At 35.6% G+C, this 25,381-nt stretch overlaps 1 protein-coding gene across 3 annotated transcripts in view; it reads left to right on the top strand.

Moving 5' to 3' along the window:
• The first annotated feature begins 541 nt into the window (after window positions 1-541).
• Window positions 542-25,381, top strand: part of LOC149808409 (interferon-induced protein 44-like) — a 49,604-nt gene continuing 24,764 nt past the window's right edge. Inside the window, exons 1-5 of one of the 3 annotated variants that reach the window (XM_089976810.1) lie at window positions 619-684; window positions 4,742-4,796; window positions 9,346-9,891; window positions 10,748-10,818; window positions 24,157-24,354. In XM_089976810.1, coding sequence (XP_089832936.1) covers window positions 9,363-9,891; window positions 10,748-10,818; window positions 24,157-24,354 — 798 coding nt within the window. In that variant the 5' untranslated portion in view covers window positions 619-684; window positions 4,742-4,796; window positions 9,346-9,362. Of the gene's footprint in view, window positions 714-4,741; window positions 4,797-9,345; window positions 9,892-10,747; window positions 10,819-24,156; window positions 24,355-25,381 lie in introns of all 3 variants that reach the window. The other 2 variants (XM_089976817.1, XM_089976826.1) reach the window with 2 other exon arrangements.

Genomic DNA, 25,381 nt, shown 5'->3' with positions numbered 1-25,381 from the left:
CTGGAATATATCCCCTGTTCTTGACTCCCCCGTCCCCCCCCCCGGCAATGAAACTTTGCCCGAATATGAAATAATGGTACTGTGTATCTAGTTTTACATTTTCTAGCAATCTAAACTACAATATGGCTCTTGAATTATATAAATCGAACAAATTGTGAGGAATACACAGATCTGTAACATTAAAGCAGGGCCGTGAAAAAAATCGCAGTACAGAAAATGGTATGCCAGAATTAACAGCAAACCGTAATATACTGGTATATCTGTATATCGTTGTACGACCATTGCTAATACTTTATCTGTGATAGTATATGCCAATAAATCAGCCCGTCACACGTGATGATATTCATTTTCGTTTATAAGTATCAACACAGATTTGGGGATAGACCAACAAATAGGTCTCCGCTTTTTTTTATCTTCCGCTGTCAAAAAAAAAAAAAAAAAAAAAACTGGTACCGACTTGTTGGTCTAATTGTTGGGGTGTTGATTCATCGCACTAGTGCGCATGTACTCTGAATTGTCGAGGCAAGTGTGAGGGTTAGTTAGTCTGGTTCCCTGCTTAAAATGCTACCTGCGTTGCACTCCGCTATACAATAGCTGAGTGCAACTCAGGGATTATACTAAGCAAGGAACCAGACTGGCGCTAAGTTAACTTTCAAGAAGGATTCGAAACGAACTTAAAACTTGGTAATCAACGTATTTAGTATACATATTGGGTATGAGTAACAATGCTGATTTATTTTAATGTACGTGAGCTATAGTCTTTAAAGTGTCAGTTATTCAGATGGTTGACAATGCATTGTTATGGGAGTAAATCACGATTCAGTTGGTTCTACTTTCGTTTTCATTAATCAAGAATGTACTGTAATACTATTTTTTTTCTTTCTTTTATTTCGGTTTGAATTGAGACTCCATCATAACTGGAGCACAGCCAAAGAAGAAATGCACGAAATGGATTGAATTGTAAACTAAACATCGATTCATTCTTTACTTAAAGCAGTGAGACGGATCACATGAACATATACTAGTTTTGAATTCGTTGTTGGACAATCACGTGTTTCAAAAATCGTGTGCAGTATTTGCACAGCTGTAAATATAGACAGACCCTTTTCCTGTAAATCCAACAGACATGTTTAGAAACTTACACGTTTGCAATTTATGAAATATTATGGAAATTAAATAATTGTTAATATTTGAATCGATTTAATCGTGTCTGGCTAAGTCAAAGAATCCCAACAGCTTATTCTGTATTATCTATGGCATGCATGTTCAAAATCAATTGCTCCAATTCATGCTCAGCAACACTGGCGAAATATAAATTGGCCAATGAATCTCTGTTAATCTGTTGTTGCGAACAAGCCATAGTCATGTAAAGTTTTGCAAACACAATGGTTTGTCTGTTTTATTTGTTTGTCTTGTCTATGTTTTGTATTTGCCTTTGAAAAAGACTCGTTAAGAGTTGAAAGTGCTCAAGCTAGCTAGATACTAGTTTTGTACTGTTTGTAGTCATTTTATTATTTATCTTAGTCAATCCCTGACAAACATGATCCCTTGCTGGATCCAGTGCACTTGAAAGGACTGTTATTCGCCATATAATTTGTATATATAAGAAAGGTTGGCAACATTTACTAGGTGGGTGGGGTGCAGAATATGAACTTATCTCTTTTTTGATGTCATTCAAAATATTTTTAAAAATTTAACCTTGCCTAAAAGAATTAGTGTTAATCATCCATCCACTATAGCAGCAAGTACTGTGACCATATTCATGCTGTAAGAGAGGCAGCAGTATTGTGAGAAATGTTATAGTGAGAAACCATTTTATTTTCGTTTTGGACCTGGAAATTTAATTCAGATTTAAACATACAAGCATACATCTGTCATTTTCCTCACAAAAGACATCTGGCATCCCCAATCTGAAACTCTTTCCAATGCCCCAGAATAATGATTATTGAAGCAGGCTTTGTTTTTGTTTCAGCTGGTATGTATTATAAGAGAAGAATAAAAACCCACATTGAACACATATCAGTTTTCATTACACTGGGGTGACTATTTAAAAATCCTAGATGTGATATTAAGATTTCAAAGTAAATATACATTTATGAGAATTAATGACTGGGAATCATATACTGATGAAAGAAAAATTCAAGTCTTAGTAAAGAAAGTCTTATCCAACAATACACACCAAATTTTTTCTCACCCATCTGTGCATGAAGAATGAGAAATATCATAAAATACATTGGATGATTAATATTGAGGGAGATTAGCATCATGTTGATGTTGTTGTGGGGTTTAATACCATTTTTCAGCACACGATAGCTATGCATAGCGGCCAGTATAAATGGTGGAGGAAGAACCCGGGAAAACACTGGGAAAATCCACCGACCCATGAGAAGTTACTGGCAAGCTTTCTCACATACCCACATTGGCCAAATCCTAGACTCAAACCTATGCAGACAAAGGTGAGATGGCAGTGATCCATAATGGAGAGCACTTTAGACCACTCGGCCACTCGGGGCCCTGATTAGCGTCATAAAGCAGGCATTATTTTCTCATGGGGGGTTTGCTTGTTCTTAAATTATTTTCAAGTTAAGCATGTCACCTGTGATCAAGTATGGGCCTCAAGAATACTGCTGATCAACTGCTTCGGTGGCTTAGTGGTTAGAGCATCTGCCTCGGATGCAGGAGGTCATGGGTTTGATCCTTGGCTGAGTCATACCAAAGACTTACAGAAATGGTACTAACAGCTGCCTCACTTGGCACTCAGCATTAAGAGGTTAGTGTTAGGATTGGTCGGCCTGGTGTCAGGATAATGTGACTGGGTGGGACATCATGCTACATGTCTGCGGCATGATGCCTCAGTGCTAGACATCACTATAAACAGCCCATTGCAGACATCGTAGCGATATGACTGAAAAATTGTTAAAGCTACGTTAAAAACCCAAGTCACACACACACACACACACAATACTGCTGTATCAGCAATGAGTCATATACTCAACAGGTGTATATCAGAGTACAGTGTATGTTGAGAGTTGTTAATTTAATAGCAGTGATTGCTTACCCATGGCTATTGTTTAGCTTTTTTGTGCTGAAAAAAGGGCACCATTAGTCTGATGTGCATACATCCTCCCTTAGAGTGAAGAATGGTTAGTATGACACAATTCCTCATGCAACTCGCTTGTCCTTGGTATGTTATGTGCAAAACAACTAGCTCATCTCTTTCAAGGACGTTGATGTGATCAGATGTGTGCCAAACATCAGCGAAAATTTGCCTGTTGTAGTGTTTTTTTAACCGCAGTTGCGACCTGGCCTCTTTAATAATTATATCTAATGGTGTTTACATTATCCATTACTTTTTTCCCCAAAATATTTACCTGGCAACCTTTTCCCTCCAGTTTCGTTTCCTCCAGGGACTTGGGGTTACTTTGTGTACACCCGCAGGGGTCAGATACACTAAATTACTATCAAAATCATTTTATATCTAGGTACTGATTAGTCACTTATGCAAGGAATAATGACAGCGTGCTCACTAGATGGTGTTTTCTTCAGGTTAGATTGACACAGCAGGAACCACATTGTATACAATGTAGTTGGGCATTTCTGTGCACATAAGGTTTCCGTCTCCAATATTGAAGCAAAACGCATATCGAATTCGACCGATTGATGAAAATAAAATACTGCAATGCAAGGAGACAATTGTCACCAGAATATTCTGTTAATTTTGGACATATGGGCAGTGCCGGATTACCAAATAGGCAGAGTAGGCACCAGCCTATGGGCAACACGCCATTTAGGGGCCCTGTGACAACAGATCAAAATAATATTGATTTGATCTTGAAAGAAAATTACAATCAATCATTGTTTAATATTTAATAGTTTTTGTTTATTAACATAAAATGTTAATTTGTTTAATAACATTAATAATTGTTAATATTTGTTTTGTGTAATAAAATTTGTTTATTAAAATTGTTGGTTGGTAAAATTAAAAACGTAATAGGTGATAATTTGTGAGGGGGGTCCCAAGATTTCGACTGCCTAAGGGCCCCCACAGGGTTTAATCTGGCACTGCACATGGGATACCACCTCTATGTTTTCATGACTTGCAATGTGTCGGCCTATTCTGCGCACGGCTTTGAAAAGATGTAATGTTTATCCATTGAGCTATAGAAATGAAATACATTAGTTCGGACTCTTTCTGTCAGCAGTTCAGTCAAGTAATTAGGTCAGGTTTATAGCTAGTTTTACAAAATTCAATGTAACAATGCCAATAAATGACAAAAGATATTAAGCAAACTTAACAGATCTTGTAAACAAAATTTGTAAAGTTCAATATTTTATTAAAAAAAATAAGCTATTATGTGGAAGAGAAATGGCAATGAATAGGATGTAATGTGTTTACAATGTCTTGTGTATGGGGAAAACTTATTAAAAATTAGGAAACAAATTATACGCCAGAGAATTTCTTGAGATTAAGATGCAGAATTTTTGTAAGGTCACATTTCCATCTTTTCAATAATGTATTTATTTGTATGATTCTAAAAGATACATAGTAAATACATGTTCTGGGTTACCGGTTCAAAATTTAGACATTTAGAAATCACATTTTCATATGCATTTCAAGTCGAAATGTGGGATAAATTTGTATACTTTATGAATATCACTCTTCTTAATTAAAGTATGATCATTCTTTATTGATAGGAAATGGATTTTTGACCCAAAATAAGACATTATCCAATGTTTACAGGAATGATGTATCGTTGTGCAGAATTACCCAATGTGCAGAATTGCCTGACATGGTGGTACGTTATTTATACTATATATTTAATTCAACGTGTTGAATTTTGTTCACATCATTATTGTATGTATGTTAACTTCATTTTTCAATGAAAATTGTACAAAACACTGAGAATTTTCTTTCTTATACTGAAAAAGACTGGTTAATGTGTGCTACTGTTTACTATGCCTACAGAGATCACAGGGGTGCACTCCATATGTGGTACATACAAACAAGGTGAGTTATATATGACATAAATATTTTACTTTATTTGCCATATTAAGGAATAATATCAACACAGTCAGTGGGATAGTGTGTCTGCAAGAAGTCTTCCTGGGACACTCATCCAGACTCTATTAAATGTTTCAAATGTACAAGAAAAAAATATTGTACATTTTTAAATCATGGCCTGCAGAAAGCTGGAATCTTGCAGACTCCAGTTGCACTTATCAGAGAAAGAAGAAGCTTCATTCTCCTTCTTCCTCAGAATTTTATGGCTTCTTTGTTACTGAAAATAAGGGGTCTTCTGACTGGAATACACCTACTAGCATGTCCCTACCTTCGATTGTTTCGAGTCTCAGATTCAGCTAATGTGGGTATGTGAGAAAGCTTGCCAGTAGCTTCTCGTGGGTCGGTGGTTCTTTCCAGGGTTTTTCCGGGTTCTTCCTCCACCAATAATACTGGCCGCCATGTATAGCCTATCGTGTGCTGAAAAATGGCGTTAAACCCTACAACAACAACAACAACAACAACAACAACCTTCAATTGTTAAGGAGACAGAGCGACCTTATAGAAGCTCACTACCTCCCATGGAGATCCACCTCTCATCCCATAGTGTGTTGCTGAATCCCATTGTGGAGGAGATGCACTGCTCACCTCTTAGTGTGTCACTGCCTCCCTTGGAGGAGATGCACCACTCTTCTCATAGCGTGTCTCTGCCTCACATCGAGGAGATGCACCACCACCACCCTGTCCGAGAAAGTGTGTTGCATCCTCCCACTGGGAGGGATCAGCACCACACTTTCCATAGTGATGCATCAGTTGACAATTCTGTATTCTCTGATCATCACACTAAGGTCTTGCATTATGGGGATGGGGTTCAAACAGAGTTCCCCCCTCTCCATTCTCTACCACCTCATTATGAACATTGGGAGTCCAACCAGCAGGCTCAGACTAGGATAAGTGATCAGATTGGTATTCCCCTCTTTACTATAATCCCTATGAATCCCTTTGGGATGTGGGAACCTCCACCTCATGGGCCTTGGTCATGTATGCCCCCTTGGGCTTTTGGATCTTGCCCTCATAACAGAGGTGATGCAGCAGCTCATGTCCCACCATCGCCTCATCATAGGGTGGATACCATTCGGAAGGCTAGAGGCATCATTTTTTCCAGGACTGACAGATGTACCCTCTTCACCTCCTAGGGACTTTGTGATTCTTACACACTCTCTAGCTGCTCAGAGTGTCCACAGTGATGCTATCTCCTTTGTGGTAGACTCGAATGAGTTCAACATGGAGGAAACACAAGTGATGCCTGCTCTTATGCCTGCTCCTTCATCTTTATTAGATGTGGAAGAGGAGGTATGGTCTTTTGACAAGGAAATAAATGAAGTCTGTTGCTTCTTACCCCTTGACCTGTGTCCAAAACCCAATGCACAGTCCAAAAGATCTTTTCCACTCTGGAAAAGATCTCAGGGGTTCAACCTCTTCCAGATCTCCTCCTTCCTCATTCTTTGATGATTGAGGGAATTGCTCAGAGGTTTTCAGCAGGCCAAAATATTAATCGACAATGTCGAAGGTGGGATGTTCCCTCCTCAACGTTGTGACTCTTGCATTCTTCTGCCAGCTGTCAGGTTCATTCCCCCAAATGGCCCACGAAACCTCCCCAACTTGATGCCAGTGTGGCTGAGGTGGGTATTTGAAGTGGAGCCTGGGTACACCTTTCCATTAAAGACATTGAAACTATGCATCAGAAAGTCTGACTGCTTGTCACCATAGCTTCAAATGCCAATATCTTCTCAGCTGCTGAATTTAGTATGCTGAGGGAAGCATCCATCAACCCAGCCACCCTTTAATGCATGCTGGAAGCTGTGGCCACAACATCTTGGCATACATTTTCTGTTTCTATGACTTTGTCAGTGGAACTTCTTCCCATCCTACACGATATTCCTTTGGACTCTTCAAAGGTACTTCTTGATCACAGTAAAGATCTCCTTAGGGCTGCTCCACTTGAAGCCGAGAGTCTGTTTGTAGGCCTGATTCCATGAGTGGCATCTCAAGACTTGTTGGATCATCAACACAGATCCTTCACATCCACTCCTGGCCCATCGCAATCAGCCAGGAAGCGTACTGTCAATGTGAATTGCCCTCAAGGGCCTTCTGCCAAGTTCTCGCAGCCTCAGTCCAATATGCAGCCTCAAAATGAGCTGCAACCAGGTTCAACAACAGACTCCCATTTTATGTTTCTCCTGTCCCGGATCAAGGAGTTTGGGCAGAGGATGCATTCAGTCTCCAGTGGGATCAGTTGTTCACGTATGCCTTCCCACCCTTCTGAATGTTTCCTCAAGTGCAGCAAAAAGTCAAAACTCCACTGCTCAAATCATTCTCATAGCCCCTCTGTGGCCTAAGTGCTCGTGGTTCAACAATCTTCTAGACCTGTTGATCTCTTGACCTAGGTCTCTTCCTGTTAGGAGGTATCTTCTGTCACAACACTGGGGATCCCTCCTCACAACAGCCCACAATTCTCCACCTTTACAACTGGTTCATGTCAAGCAATCTCTCTGCCAGAACAACTTTTTAGGCCAAGTTGCAACATTCAGGCTAGGATAGCTTCTATGTCCAAGTTCTATGATGCCAGATGGAGAATCTTCTGTGAATGGTGTATTAGGAAATGTGTTCATCCTATCTGTCCCTTGATAACCTCTGATGCTGATTTCCTTTTGTTTCTCTTTGAGAACAACAAAAACTCTGTATTCACCATCAAGGGCTATAGAGCTGCCATTTGTAACACACTCAAGTCGCAGTAATTGGTTTGTTTTTGCACCTCGCCGATCTTATAAAGTATTTTGAGCTGCAGAGACCTGTCTCATGCTCTCATACACATAGATGGAATCTTTTTTGTCTTTTATGGTCATTAACCAAAATCCCCTATGAACCATTGAGTGAGGCTTCTTTTCAGGAATTCACTCTCAAGACTGTTTCTACTTGCCCTGGCCTCAGCATGACATCAAAGTGAGATTGCTTTATCTATTGACATTGGCTGTATCTGATTGAATGGGAATTATGATTTGCTTTCCCTCCTTTGTCAACCAGGACTTTTAGCCAAAAGTTAATTACCTTCCTTAGCGCCACTATCAATAAAATTCCCAGTTTCAGTCGAATCTGTGTTGCGGATGATACAGATAGGATTTTGTGTCATGTTATGGCACTCTGTTTCTATCTTATGGCATTCAAAGGAAAAAGAAAGGGTCATAAGCATCTTTTCCTCCCTCTCAAGTGTTCTGTAGCCATTTCAGTTGCCACTATTTCACAATGGATCGTCACCACAATCAAAAGAGCATACCAATCTCATACTGATCGAGACCTTTCCTTTATGAAACTTAAAGCCCATGAGATTTGAGCCATTGCTACCTCATGGGCCGACCTTAATCACTCCTCCTTGGAGGACATAATGAATGGCAGCATTTTGGTGTTCCCATGCTACCTTTTCTTTCTTTGAACTCCTCTCATTATCACAACAAAGCGCAACATCTTTTCTCTGGTCCATCATTATGTCACAACATGTGGCCCTGAGAAATACCAACCTTCCAAAATATTGACCGCTCCACCAATGGTGAGTATTTTCCATTTTCTCTGTTTTTGATCAGTTTAACAGAGCATCAGCCAACCCTCCTTACTGTAAAATTGAGCTAAACAAAAGCCATGGGTAAGCTATTGCTGCTATTAAAATGTATTTGTTTTGGGGGGGGGTGTAAAACTAATTTGAATTATGCAAATTACTTACCCATGGCTATTGTCAAGTGCCTTCCTCCCACCCCACTCTGATGTCCTGATGTAGCAGCCATCTCTGAAAAAGATGAATTAGATGTGCTAGTTTTGCACATAACATACCAACGACAAGGTGAGTTGCACAAAGGAATGCATGATACTGACAATTCTGCACTCTAAGGGAGGATGTACACACATCAAATGGATGGCACATATTTTTGGCATGAAAAAGAAAGCTAAGCAATAGCCATGGGTAAGTATTACATAATTAAAATTAGTTCTCCCCATTACATTTTTATTTTGGACAAGGACAGCAGCTATTGTGTTCATTTTGAGATAATGTTAATACAGTTATTTATAGATAAATAAAAATATCTTACCAATGATATGAATGTATCATGCATTCAGTTTACTCCATGTATCTTCATAAATTGAGAAAATTGTACTTTTGAAAAAATTATTCTGACTGACAAAAGACAGTCAGTTAACTAATGCTTAATGATGGACATTGGGGATACAATCTGACAAGATATTAATGTACAATTAAATTAACAAAGGAATATGTGTATTTATATATTTCTTTTTAGAAACATATTTTGAGACAATGTCTGGAAAGATAGGACATGAACATAAAAAGCAACTAGAAGCTTGGATTGGAACAGGACCGAAGGATTTCCAGTTGTTGTACAGCATATCTCAGAACAATGGTTATAATTCACAGACTTTCCATCAACAGTGTGACAATCAGGGACCAACTGTCACAGTGCTGTATAATACAGAAAACTCAATATTTGGTGGATACACCAGTGTAAATTGGCACTCTAATCAAGGCTATGTCAGTGATGACAAGGCATTCTTGTTTCAACTGCGTTTCAGTGGAGCTAACAAGTATAATAAATTTCCAGTAAAAAATGCAGACAATGCAATCATTGGTAATCCTGCTTTTGGCCCACTCTTTGGAACTGGACAGGATTTACGATGCTTTCAGGGCAGTGGTGAAAATGATGGTGGGTACTATCAGCTGAATGGTCACATGAACATAAATCAGAGTTATGATTTCAAAGGCATACAGGTCAACCAGATCAACAATGGCCACATGAATGTAACAGATCTAGAGGTTTACAAAGTAGTAGGTGAGTATATATTAAACCACGTTCTTGGATGATTGGTATGTTTCTAGCCGACTTGAAATAATGCATTTTAGTGATGTCAGCCACATTCAAACACTGAAATCTCACATGCTGTTAGATCACAATCTTTTGTGTGTGTTTCGAATCGTTGTGAGTACATGGTATAAAATTTATATATTGTGTAATTGATCGTGTAAGAATAATGTTAATTTCAGTTTGAAGTGTAATGATGTTTTGCTGGAACACTTGCATTTCATGTTCAGGTTCCAACTCATTTCTTGTGTTCCAGCCAACACAAAGCCAATTATATATTATATCAGTATTAATAGTAATGTAGTTGTTACATGTACATGAATGGGGTAAATTTTTGGCTTTTCTAACACAGTAATATTCTATTTCAAAACCACAAAGATTTTAATTAGCAGTTATTTCGGACATTAAAAAGTTGTATTCCAAACCTGTAATTTGTACTTCTACCAGTGTATTTGCCATAATTGGGCATGAGAACATTTGCTTACAAAATTTAGAATGCATAAATTAAAATTGTTAAATTGTGTTTTATAAGATAATTTTGCTTGCTTTGTTCATTGTATTGCTTTGTGGGTTCTGTTATATGAGATATTATGCAAAACATTAATTCTCACTTCTCTGTTTGATAGTTGAGAAAATAAACAAATCTTGTATACATTGTAATTGTTGAGTGTATAAATACTATGACTCAATGGAAGTATTGTTAAAAATGTTATTACAAAAATAATAGTGTGATTTTATGGTGATTAGCCACACACACACACACACACACACACACACACACACACACACGTGTGTGCAAATAAATGTTTAATGTGAATATTTTCAGATAAACAAGAAAGCTTGAAATATGGAATTTTGGAATCTCCTTGGCGGAAATCTCTACCATGGAAACAAGAGGTCTGCGTTTTTACTCTTATAACTTCAGGAGAGCTTATGCTATTCTCTGTGTCCTAATTGTTCATCATAGATGTCATTGGCATCAGTTTTGGCCTTCATACTTACTTCTAATCGTAATAGTTGAACAATTTTGCATGTAGCTAAGGAGTAGTATAGCACCATCATAAAAGTAGGTTACTGTGACCTACTTTTCATACTTCAGTGACAGTGTCAGCAGTGACTTGTATGCTTGCAGTCTTGGAACTGAATATATGCATGCATCCAAAGGAGTACTACACCAGTGTACTAATATAGCTGACAGTAATCTACTTTTTTCTTAAGTAATCATGTACATTGCAGTCCATCTGATTAGCATTTTAAGAGTTATCCCCATTTTATTACAAATTGTCTACCCATTGTACATCACACTTCAGAAGCTGTCCAGAATCATTAAGTCATATTTTTTCTTCTTAAGAGGGAGACAGCATTGTTTCTAAAGCATCCAGTTTGTATTACTATGTGATTTAGAAAAATAAAGGTTCCCATCTCTGGCTCATTTTAGGTTCAGTCTAAGTATTATGTTATATCATGAAGATACAGTGAACACTTCACCGCCATTTTACAAAGATAATTGCTTCACACAAGTTTTAACACTTACATGGCAACCTGCTAATGATGTCCCTTCTGACAGAATTAAATGATTCAGAATTATTGTCTTTGTTCTGTATGCAAGTGTTTATTTTTCAAGACAGTTATAGACTTTGATTCACTCAGTCAACATTTAGTATGATTAAAGGAATACATTTCAGTTTGTGTTATATTGTCTCAAAATTTATAGACTTTTACTGTATATCTTTTATTCAACATTCATGCCCAGGAAGCATTTTCATCATAAAATTTTAACTAAATATGCTGTAACAAGAACTTTGATGTATTTGATAAAGAACACATTCTGCATATATGCTTAACCATGTGAACATTTTAGATTCCACATATGTTTAACCATGTGAACATTTTAGATTCTACATATGTTTAACCATGTGAACATTTTAGATTCCACATATGTTTAACCATGTGACCATGTGAACGTTTTAGCTTCTACATTTATTGTTCGATTTGAAACAAATTTGCATTGAAGCTTCATCTTAAAGGAGACTAGAAGTCAAAATTTTCCTTTTACGTATGTAATTCTCTACAGATTTTAATTCGACTGCAATGTTTATAAATTAAATATCGTAAGCGGGTAGTGATTATATTGCAAGGAAGATACCATGATTCCGTAAATTGCCAAGTTTTTCCGAGTTTTGATGAGACGATAGATCACGTGGTACCGTGATGCTATACTAGCCAATCCTCGAATACAAACATAAACATTGGCGAGCAAGGCAGACAGGAGACCACATTTGGGTTGCACATTCAAAAGTTCAATCTGCAATCTCATATAATAGTTTATGTACTGTACTGGTAAGTGCTAAAAGAAATTTGTTAGGCACAGGCCTCGGGCTGGTGACTTAAATAAACTAAAGTCCTGAATGAAATTCCACAAGCCCGGACAGTTCATACCTGTCAACTCTCAAGCTGGAAGAAAAACCTCCCGATTTTGGGGGTATTTCCTCTTCTACCTCCCGATCTCATAATATCTCTAAATTTTGCGCAGCGAAGTCCCGATTATTACATTATGTCTGTCAATTTTCATTTGTCAGAAGAAAAAAACCCAACCCCAAACCATTTTTAAATATAACGTATGCAATCCACAGTCTAAACTGCCACGCTGCAGACATCGTAGCAATATGACTGAAAAATTGTTAAAGCAACGTTAAAAATTCAAATCACACGCACACACGTCTAAACCGGCACTGGACGAAATAATTAATATCATACAACAGTTTTTTTTTTCTTTTTTTCTTCTTCAGTAAATAGAACGTGAAGATTAAACATTATTCAAGTAAATTTCAGATTTTTTAAACAACTACAACAGTACTATAGTATTAAAAAAAAATTAAAAGAATAAAATTGTCACCAATTAGCTTAAATGAATGATCACTTTGAAATTTTCTCTGCAAACAAAATCACATCTCCATTTCCACCAAAGAAACTCGGCCAGTTAACACCTGACATTCCTCTACCGTATATGAAAAGTTTAATTATCATGATTAAATTACAAGGAATAAAACAAAATATTCCATGCATTATATGTGGCCCAAAAGAACTAATTCTGAATAAATATTTTATTCAGCAAACAGTATTACATGCATTAAGACTTAAACCTAAGGAAATAAGGTGGGGCATAAAACATGAGAAAAACAGTTGCCACAAGTACGGTAACTTGTGACTGCAGATTCGAACTGTTAAAATTAAGTCCATGGCATCGTAAGTAACAACAAAATAGGCATCGTTTATTTGGTAATCAATTGCTGGTGCTTACGCATACACACACTGTCCAACATGGTTTCTTTGAAGTATGTCCAAAGGGCAGTCTTTTTCACAAGATCAATGCAAGGATAAGGATTATGTTCATTAGTCACACCGGCTTTATTGTTTGCGTACTTACATCAAAACTTTAGCTATTTTGCAATTTAGCCAGAACTGACCAGAATATGCAAAAGGGGCTTGTCATGGGGGAATAATAAGGCGTATCACAGGGAGAAAAGGCACGTCAAATGGGCGGTCGCACATTGGGGCAAGGGGGGGGTCAGTAGTCCCCCCCCTGTTCTATTCTCAGACAGTTAATGTGAAACTTTGACCTCTTTTTTTTTAATCGCTGCTTTTTAAACTGCCCAAGGAATAGTTTTATATCAGTTCCAATTATTACAGAGTACCGTTTATGCATGCAATGCATTTTTTTAAAATAATTTTTTAATTTTTATAAGATTATTGAAAATTGTGTTTTCTCGAAATATGACAGGTTTAGAATCTTATTTTTAGAAAAGTTTCCATTTGATTAAAATCAAATCTAAATTTCACCTTGGACAGTGGTGATTTGATTTAGATTGTGCCGTGTTAAGGCATGTATGTCAACATCTTGAAAATACATTTACTCATTTCACCAGCGCAATCAAAGTTTCCTCAGGCAAACAATTTTTGTTTCGACAAGCCTGATGGGCACCTCACTTTGAATACAGGATGGGCCGGAACTAAAACCAGAAGGGGCCCAAGGTGTCGGGCTATCAGATTTGTTTTTAGCACTGCTTTTTTTAGATAAAAGATGTGTGGATTGATTGTTGCATTCTGTGGTCACTTACTCGTCCTTCTGCCTGTTTTCGTAACTCACACATTTAACACTTTTCCCAGGATTTAAAATGTCCAAAGGTATGTCTGGAACAGCGCCAACTTTTAGTCTAGGCCTAGCATTTGCATATCTTTGAGCTGCTATTTTTTCATGATCCCTCTCGTAACATTCCTTTGAGAAATGCAATGAGCACATAGTGCTGTATGGTGTTGCTTTGAAATCGACTCGTTTGTAATAATGTACCCATTCTTTCATTATGCCTTTATCTTTCGGAAAAGAATTTTTTTTTATGTCAATAGGCTTTTCTTAATGTTCTATTACACCCGTAAGCAACGCAAAACGGTGTTGTCTTTTACTCTGCAACTCCCACTTGGGCTGCTGGAGTCGCTACTATGACATCACATCCCGAAAGTAACCGAATAGGCGTGGAAATTTTGCATACGAGGTCATGGAAATTCATCTCCTAGAAGAGAGGCCAATATTTAAATATTGGCATTACGGTTGCAGATGATACTTCAGAATAAGGTTTTCTGCTATAGTACTTTTATTATTATTCTATATTTCCATTGATTTCTGGTCTCCTTTAAGCTTCATCCTAACAACAGCTTGGACATGTTTAATAATAAACATATTCAGTTCATATTTCCTTGAGTTATGGCCCATGATGATCTCATCACAGACATTGCTAATGCACAAACTCATACTCTAGTTTCAATACTCATAAGATTTTAACTAGATTTTCTGTAAAGCAGCAGCTCAACAAGAGATTAAATGAGTTTGATGAAGAGCATTTTCTGCATACAGAGTTACTGCCCATGAACATCTTATGCACAACCATGTGAAGACTAGCATCCATATTTTAATTTCATTTAAACCAAATTTGATGTGAATCTTCTTTTAACAAGGGCTCATTAAGAAGGGCATTTGGCTTGTATTTCAAGAGTTATTGATCTTGTTTTACTTAGAATATGCATCACAATGGATTGTGAACAGTCAAACATTAATGTTTGTTTGATTTAAAATTTACAGTGAATCTTTCTCCTAACAAGAGTTATGATAAATTTGATGATGATTTATGACCCTTGACTGACTTTGAATAAGAATCCCATTTTCTTGTTTGATTTCCAGCTTATTAGCTGTTAAAGTTAACCTCAACAAAGTCTCAAACAAATTTAGTAATGAATAAATTTCTAATATAGTTTTAAAAATTATAACCTTCGATGAACTTGGAATAGTTATCCCCTGTGATCTTGTTTGATTCTGGTCATATTTGCAGTAAAACTATAGATACTAAATAATTAAGTAATTTTAAAATTTAAAGTATCAAGTCTGGAACACATGCACAGGCATCACTGAAAACATAAACATATATAAAACATAAAATATCATCCTGCATTGAAAAATTCAGCTATGAAAATGATGCAAAATTACAGAAAAGCAGGCGTTATATTTTGTACTGAACTGTTCAATTTTCTAAATATTTCATCCATTTAAGACATTGATTATGAAAAGATGAAATGCAAGGAGCTTGCCTTATGTCACTGGGAATGTTGTTCCATACCAGTGGACCAGTATATTGAAAACTTTTTTTAAACAATTCCTTCTTTGGCCTTGGTATAATGTAATTTTTTCTTCTTATGGACCTTAAATTTGGAGTGCCAATCAGCATCTTTTTGGTCAAAGGTATTGCTTAGATAGACAGGAATGTCTTTTCTGGCTACTTTATACATCAATTTGGCCTTTCTAAGAAATATTCTTTCATGTATTGTTAAAATCTTTATATTATTCATTGCATCCTGAAAATTGTCTATACTTTGATCTAGAATTAAATGGCAAGCCCTCTTTTGGAGTCATAAAAGTGTTGTTATGTTTGAATTAGAGGTATTACCCCAATTACATTACAGTAGTCCAGATATGGCTGAATATAACTTTTATAAAAGATGACCCTATGTTGAAGAGGAATGTATGTTTTGATTTTCCTCAGTAGCCAAAGATAAGAGTTGACCTTTTTTGAAATATGTTTAATGTGAATAGACCAAGTAAGATTGTTATCCACGAATACACCAAGAATTCTATCTTGAGAGGTCATATTGAGGCTGACATTGTCAAATAGAACCTGGAGTTTCTCGCTCTCTAGCTTGCTCGTTTTTGCTGTGTTGTAACTAGTAGGGATTTCATTTTTTCTGTATTTATGATCATACTGTTTCCCTTGCACCATACTTAAAGTCTTTTGAGAGCATCTTGTAAGTTATTTTCAAGTACTGTTTTGGTTTTACCAGTCTCAGATAGTGTAGTATCACCTGCATAAAGGTCAGTGGAAGAAATTGAAGTTCCAATCTTAGGAGGTAAATCGTTGATAAATAGTATGAATAAGAGAGGCCCAAGGATAGAGCCTTGTGGTACTCCACACTTAATATTTTTACTTTCAGAAAGTTGACCATTTAAAGATACTTTTTGCACTCTATCGGTTAGGTAAGAAGTAAACCAGTTTAGGGAGTTTTCACTGCATTGATAGATTTTTAGTTTTTCAAGCAAAATTTCATGGTCTACAAGATCAAAAACTTTATGAAAATCAACCATAATTGTGCCTACCATTTCTCCTTGATCTAATACTTTCAGCCATTTATCAATCAAACATACAAGTGGAGTTTCACAGGAGTGATTCTGGTGAAAGCCAGCCTGATCATCATGAATAAGATCATAAGTGTTCAAATAGTTGAGAAAATAATCATGTACATGTTTTTCTAGTAATTTGGAGAGACAAGGAATGATAGAGATGGGTCTGTAGTTATTTACATCATCTTTTGTTCCTGCTTTATGCAATGGTATAACCTTGGCAGTTTTCCATGTTTGTGGAAATTTATTAGACCTAATACTTTCATTGCAAATGAAAGCTATACTCTCTACAATTGCAGGTGCAGCTTCCTTTAGTAGCCTTGGTCCAATCATATCAAGTCCTGTAGCTTTACAATCATCCATTTTAGTTATGTATTTCAATGCAAATTCAGGACTCATTTCAGGAATTTCAAACTTTATATTGTTTGGAAGTTTTTTAGCACAAAAATGTTTGAGTTCCAGATGATCAGATGAAGTTCTGGGTGCTTTGAGTTTTTCAGCAATTTGAACAAAAAAGTTGTTAAAAATATTTGAGATGTCAGCTGGATTATCAGTGGAAATGCCCTCATGATTGAGGGATAAAATTTCAGCTTTACTCTTACATTTGCCTGTATCAAACCCTGTGAACACTTTCCAGATAGGTTTGGGATTATTTTGGTTTTCATCAAGCACTTTTTTATAGTGTGCTTGTTTGGCTTGATGTATCATTTTATTAGCTTTATTCCTCCAAACTCTATATTCAGTTTGATTTCCTACTGATTTTAGTTGGTCTCTTTGCTTTATTGCTTCTAAAATTTCTGGGGAGATCCAGCCTGGTTGGTGGTCTTTCTTTATCCTGTGTGTTTTTTAAGGGGCATGCTTGTTCACTATACTGATGAACAGATCTGTCCAAGTATCTAAAACATCATCAATATCTTCAAAGATTTGGACTGTACTGGTTCTAACATACACAAGGAGCCCACCACTTCCTGTTTTCTTATCCTTTCGATAAGGTTTGTCAAAGCCAATGATATACAAGAAATTGTCACCCTGATTTTCTGTTAACATTGTTTCCAAGAGTCCAAATAAATGGATATTATTATTTGGAGAGGTTAGCAGTAACTTCACTTGATCAATCTTTCCATGAAAACCCTGAATATTTAAATGACCTATGTGTAAACCTTTGCTAGAAACTCCTAAATTCATGAGATTAATATCAATACTATTAGAGGCGCTCAAGGAGACATTAAAAGTATTAAAACTATGTTCACAGTGATCATCATTACAACTATCGTTACTGTATAATAAATTAGTTTTTCAACAACTGCATTTTCTACTTTCGTAATCATTGTATAATTCTGAACTAACAGTCGTATTTGAATCTGTACAAGTAGCTGGTAAGTTTCCACATGCAGAACATCCATCAGCAAGGGGATCAAATCGGTTTTGACAAGGGATGCATGGTGTATATGACAGTCATTGATAGACAGATTGGTCCTCCCACTGAATAGAGTCTTCCTGTGGAGTTGAGATAGCCTCATTGCCCTTTTCCTATTCTATAAATCTATTGTGAGTTTTGGCTTTGTGTCCAAAGCTACCACACCAATGGCATTGTACTGGCTGTCTGTGTCTGCATTCCTGTGCTGAATTTACTGCTTTTGAACACTGCACCATCCACATTTTTTTTTTGTTAGCTTTTAAGTTGCTGGTTTTATAGAGTCACATTTGTTAATGAACAAATGGGCAAGGACTGAAACGAGTTTGATGATAAGTTTATTATTCTGTTTTATATATATGTCCCTTGAATGACTTAGAATAACTTTGCATCCCTATATCTTGTGAACACTCCATCATCCAGATATCAAATGTTTATTTCTATTTCTACATGTTTACAGATTCCTTGTGAAAGATATATCAAAATTGGATATAAATAATCTAAATAGAAATAAATAATTTGAGACTAAAGTCAACCAATGACAAGGTGATTGAGTGATACGATGGGGCTCTAGAATAGCCTATGAATGTAGTGTCATGTAGTTTTCTATTCCAGCTATATAAAGGAAAATCTTCAGCAGTTTGAATAAACTGACACAATTTATCAATAGTCAGTTTTATTTGGATGGAAATACACAATAAAAATGGCACTTATTAGCAATTCTTGGTACCTTAGAGTTTCCCAAGGGGAATTTGGGAGCAGTCTTCCACATTTATGCTGAAATGTTTCAATCGGGATGGAGAATTTTCTTAATGATATCAACAGGTTAGAATGTATTTGTGCACTGTTTACCATGTGTTACTTACAGAATAAATTCGCATTATACAAGGAGAGTAGTTTTTTGCCAAATGAGAAGTGTACATTGTTTTTGAAATTGTGTATGAGTTTTTCCTTGAAATTTATTCTGATTGTTTGATTTGTTTACGTTTATCACTATCAGTACGTAATCTATACTGCAACTATTCTTCAGTTTTGTGTTCAGAATCTAGGTTTATGCTATGTTTTATAATCACAAACCAACTCTGCGATCTCAAAAATATAAAGGAGGGAATAAATATATTGTCATGTTTTTGTGTGAGAAATTTTTTTTAACAATTCCTGCCTCATGTTTATACATGTCTTCTGATAGAATTCATAATTAAAGTACTTATGGTAATGTCAATACATGTTATATAATAACATGACTTTAGACCGATTCTGAAACAAAGAAACTACCTGTCCATGCTGTAGCCATTGTGTCACAGCCATGTTCGCAGTTAATTCAATTAGAACCTTGCTGCGGTGGTGAGAAATTATGTTTGTTTTGTCATCAGCCATTGATGTCACTAGTCTGCTTAGGCTTAGAGACCAGATACCCGACATTATAACATATCAGTGCTACTACCCCAGACTGTTTTCAAAGAGACCATCAGTATCCAATCAGAACTAAGATAGTCAAATTTTGGTGGGTTTCTCATGCAGCCAGACATTATCCTGTTATGTTCATTTTGGAAGAATCAGTACAGGTTTGGATGTGGCAAGAGTATGTCATAGAGAAGTTGGGAGACACTAGGCTACACTCCGAGAGCAAATTGGGCACTCATAAAAAAGAGTGGGGTAAAAGGAGTTTAGGAACTTCAGATGAGTTTTGGAACAAAGGTTTCTGAGGTAAAATATCTTTGCCTCGAATTTGTTTCACTTTCCTAACTAGCTGTCATAAGATTTATACGTTATTATGTGCATTTAATTTAGTAGAAATTTAGTCTTCGATGTACAGCTGAATTATCAACATGTCGTAATGTAGCGTACAGCGAACTATTAATATTCAAGATTAATATATGTAGTTGTTAGGATAGAATCAAAGTGGATGGTGTAATCTTCTACGATGTTGTGTCGTGGTGTGTAACTGAATTTAATAGTGAGTAGTGTTAGACCTTGAATTTGTTTGTATTTGAATATATCGTGTGGATTATGCAGAATTAGGCATTGATGGCCTTGTGCACATATAATTAGGCATTTTTATATTTGTATATGTCTTTTGAATTTTTATGGTAGGAAATGCATTGGAATATTGTTGATGTTGATAGTTTACTATATTGAGAATTAAGGTGTATATGTATCAGAAGTCATGATATTATTATTGTTGTTGTGGTGTTTGTTAGGGTTGGGGTGGGCTGCTCCCAATATATTATTTAAATTACTATGGAAGTCCCACCCAGGCTCGATTATGTAGGAGGTGAAATTAGTGATAGAGAGAGGTAAATATCTGAGCCCCCAGCCTTATTTTACTGATGGAAACAATCCACAGGTAGGCTGTTTTTACTTTATTTTACTGATGGAAACAATCCACAGGTAGGCTGTTTTTACTTTATTTTACTGATGGAAACAACCCACAGGTATGCAGTTTTTACTTTATTTTACTGATGGAAACAATCCACAGGTAGGCTGTTTTTACTTTATTTTACTGATGGAAACAACCCACAGGTAGGCTGTTTTTACTTTATTTTACTGATGGAAACAATCAACAGGTAGACAGGTTTTACTTTATTTTACTTTTGGAAACAGTCCACAGGTAGGCAGTTTTTAATTTATTTTACTGATGGAAACAATCCACAGGTAGGCAGTTTTTGCATTATTTTACTGATGGAAACAATCCACAGGTAGGTAGCTTTTAATTTGTTTTACTGATGGAAACAATCCACAGGTAGGCAGTTTTTACTGATATTTGCAAATTTCATCATACAGATATCAGTCTTAGCAGACTACCACTCATTCATTCTCACTAATTTATCTAAGGAAGTTCAAGAGATCTGCTCAGTTCAACAATTGAAGCATTTCTGGAGAAAGTTTTCTTTGTTTAATCATACAGCAGTTGATTAAATTTTTTTTTCATGATAAAAATGGTATTTTAATCCTTAAAATTACAAGCTCCAATACTTTCCCTACAGTTTTAGAAAATTATGTGATTATCAGGCAGCAAAGCAGATGCCAATAACTACAAATCATCTATCTTATCAACTCTGTCCAAACTAATTAAAAACATGTTCATGACAATATGTTCATGTACCTATCAACTCTGTCCAAATGATTTAAAAACATATTCATGACAATCTGTTCATGTACCTATTAACTCTGCCCAAATGATTTAAAAACATTCATGACAATCTGTTCATGTACCTGTCAACTCTGTCCAAATGATTTAAAAGCATATTCATGACAATCTGTTCATGTACCTATTAACTCTGCCCAAATGATTTAAAAACATATTCATGACAATCTGTTCATGTACCTATCAACTCTGTCCAAATGATTTAAAAACATATTCATGACAATCTGTTCATGTACCTATCAACTCTGTCCAAATGATTTAAAAACATATTCATGACAATCTGTTCATGTACCTATTAACTCTGTCCAAAGCATTTAAAAACATGTTCATGACAATCTGTTCATGTACCTATCAACTCTTTCCAAGCTATTTTAAAACATGTTCATGACAATCTGTTCATGTACCTATCAGCTCTGTCCAAACTATTTAAAAACATGTTTATAACAATCTGTTCATGTACCTATCAACTGTCCAAATGATTTAAAGATGTTCATGACAATCTGTTCATGTACCTATCAACTCTTTCCAAGCTATTTAGAAACATGTTCATGACAATCTGTTCATGTATCTATATCAACTCTTTCCAAGCTATTTAGAAACATGTTCATGACATTCTGTTCATGTACCTATGAGCTCTGTCCAAAACTATTTAAAAACATGTTCATGACAATCTGTTCATGTACCTATCAATTTGTAACTTAATTCGTCAAAACCAATCACATTCAAGAAAACAACACTACTGAAACAACCTTAGTCTCCATGATAGATAGATGGGTTACTGCCCTTAGATCAAGGGAAGTTAGTTGCATATCCATACTAGCTGCTCATAGAGAAGTTTTTGACCTTGTTAATCATGATATTTTTATTAATAAATTGAACATTTGTCAATGTAGCAAATCCATTACTGATTGGTTTACATCGCACACAAAAACTGTCAAAATAAATGGATTTTTTTTTCTAAAGAAAAACCTATTACATTCAAAATACAACAAGGATCAGTCCTGTGCTTATTCTACTTTTACATTTTCATAACTGATCTTCTATTTGTAATAGGCAACTGTATTTCATCCACTAGCTTATATCTAGATGACACAACTCTATCAGATTTCAAAGAGCTAAGCTCAAACCTAGAGGTCTCCCTTCAGATAGCAATGGAACAGATTTCTGGTGTAAGGAAAATGGCATGAAAGTGAACACAGACAAGACTAAAGTATTAATGATTAGTACTCAACAAAAGAGAGCAAAACTGGAAATTAACAATTTGTATCATATATTCAATGAAATTTCTCTACATAAAGGTTACTCATAACGAAACCTTGGGGTAATAATTGACAGTAATTTGCAGTGGGATAAACATTTTCAAGTCATATGTCACAAAGTTAGTTCATGTCTGTGGTTTTTAAGCAAGATAAGGTCAACTCTATCAACTAAACATATGGTAGCTTAATATATTACAAAAGCTTTATACAACCATACCTAGATTAATGAATTTGGGAAAACAGTTTTGGCAAGATATTTGTAAAGAAAGAGCTTGCAGATTCATTAATGTTGAAAACATCCCAAATGCAGTGATTGATATTCAGTCTTAACAGTAAGTGAAAAAATATTTTTTCAAACAATTAAACTTATGCACAAAGTTTCAACAGTATGGCTTCACTGTATCTGAGAGAGCTATTTCATGCTCGAAAATAAGGCAACACTCCCAATTTAAGATCAATTTCAGCTAAACCTCTTTGCATTCCAAAACTAAATAAAGGACCCTTTAAGAAAAGTTTTCAATATTTGGGACCACTAAATTGGAACAGAATTGCAAAAGCAATTAATGAAAGTACAGAATTAATATAAATGCATTTAATTATAATCTGATTCAACCTGTTTGATTTGACAAATAAATTAAACTCAGAGTATAAGTTCTGAAACCTTTCATTTTCTTTTCTCACTATTTTTGTGTTGTTTATACATAACATTAATAGTTGGGGCTAACAAAATTATGTCCTTACATAAATGTAGATTATTATTATTGCTTTAAAGAAATGTATTGTGTACAACTATATATATATATATATATATATATATATAATAGAATGCCACAAGTAGGATTAGTTCCATGCAAATAATTGTGTCACCATCTTTAAGGAAAGCCATTGTTATTGTTATTATTTGTTGATTAGCAATATAACTGGCTTTTCACCTTATATTCATTGTGTATTTTATGTATGAGAATCTAATGAAACAAATACATGTTGGTTAATTGATATATGCATTTGTCATACCTGTTGATGATATACACAAGCATTCATTCAAAGTATTCATTAATTAATGGTGAATAATACCATTTCACACATAAATAGATTTATAATTTCTATATCTGGACAATTTCTTTTCTTTATTATCAGCTGGAAATTTCCTTATCATTCACAAGTTAACAAAATAAGTAAATTCAGTCAAGGCATTGCACATTAAATTAAGTCTTTACCTTTAATAATCAGACAACCTCTCTTGAAAGGCCATCTTTAGATAGCAGACAGTAAGCTCTTTAAAGACAGATTTCATTGTAGGCCATATTATTTGTCAGAACATGTACACAGTGCACATTGGACAAATGTAAGTCTTTACAAAAGTATGATATAAATAGTATTGATTTGCTATTATTGGTATGTTTTCTTCTGTACCAAAGCAAAATACTTGTTAGTATCTTGATGATAATTGGTAGACCAAAAACTTGAGATGTTGTGACATCACCATCGCCATTGGCAGCAACAGTAACCTACTTTTAACCTGTCCCTATAATTAGTACTGTGCTGATATGCTGTTAATCACTATGCATACATATAGTGATGAGATCTATGTATGGCTTGTTATCTAACCTTAGGACATTGTATTGTATGATTTTACATCAAGGCTCCAAGTTTTCCAATATCCTAATTTGTTTATTATTTGCTTTTATTTTAGTCACTTGAACAATTAATGCAGAGCATTGAAAATTATAAACCACCAGGTGCTTCAAAACTCTCTGAAACCCGAATACTAATGGTGGGCCCTGTAGGGGCCGGAAAATCCAGTTTTTTCAACACAGTGAACTCCATCTTTAAGGATCATATCACTCAGCGTGGCTATGCTGGAAGTGCTGAGCAAAGCGTCACAACAGTGGTAAGATACAATGCCCTCTTTTATTAAAAATTCTCAAAATTTTATTGGCTAATCTTCCATGGAAATTATTCTGTACAACCAGTCTCTGATGAATAAAATAGCATTTTGCTGGAAATAACTGGAATATGTTATGTGAACAATTCTTGAGTAGGCATGATTCTGTTTGCTTTTTCAGGACCTCTTAGCTTGATCACATCAATCACATCTGCATTGACATTCCAGAAGAAAAATGTTTTTCTCTCAAGATCTTTTTCTCCTGCATATTGGAAATGTCCTAGGGCAGAATAGATACTAAAACAAAACTAGCTGGATTTTCAAAATTCCACCTTTTCAAGAGTTTCTCGTGATGTTTTCCATAAAACAGTGCTAGAGCAATAAAATAGAACCTTATTGCACATCTACAATAACCATACATCAAGGCTGGAAAATTTTTCACAAGAAATGGACCAGACAACAAAACTAAAACCTTGCTCAGCTAAAAATGGTTGGAGGAACAGTGAAAATGAACTCAATTCCCAAAATACCATCTTTCTTTAATAACTTTTCAAGATAATGTCAAAATAATGGACTGGAGGAAAAAAGTAAAATTCCTTCAGATAGAGTGCATAAAGCAACAATGATGAAATCCATGATACTCATCTTTTCAACAGTTATTTCAAGACAGTTTACCAAAAATGGGCAGGAGGATAAAAGTAAACATTATTAAACATCTGCACCAATCACATGTCCAGAGACGGTGCAGACTTTTTAAGAAATTCACACACTTGGAGAGCAATAATATGCGAGATTTCCCACAAAATAGTTTAAAGTTGCAAATGAAAAAATGTACTCTCTGCAGTATTATACAGTTTTTATTTAACTGGTAAGCCTTAAAGAGTTTGTCGCAACACAAGTCACGCCACTGATAGAGGTATTGTAGCACTTGTCACAACATCTTTTTTCAGGTAGGCAACTGTTTAAATATCTGCATTCTTCAGCTTGATGTGAATGGTTGTTGTTCGGCCTGGAACAAACATTATGTCGTAGC

Source organism: Sinohyriopsis cumingii, chromosome 1 (genome assembly GCF_028554795.1).
Source record: "Sinohyriopsis cumingii isolate HCF-2022 chromosome 1, ASM2855479v2, whole genome shotgun sequence".
Lineage (NCBI taxonomy): Eukaryota > Metazoa > Mollusca > Bivalvia > Unionida > Unionidae > Sinohyriopsis > Sinohyriopsis cumingii.
The sequence above is the reverse complement of the archived record's forward strand: the minus strand, read 5'-3'. Positions and strand labels throughout refer to the sequence as shown.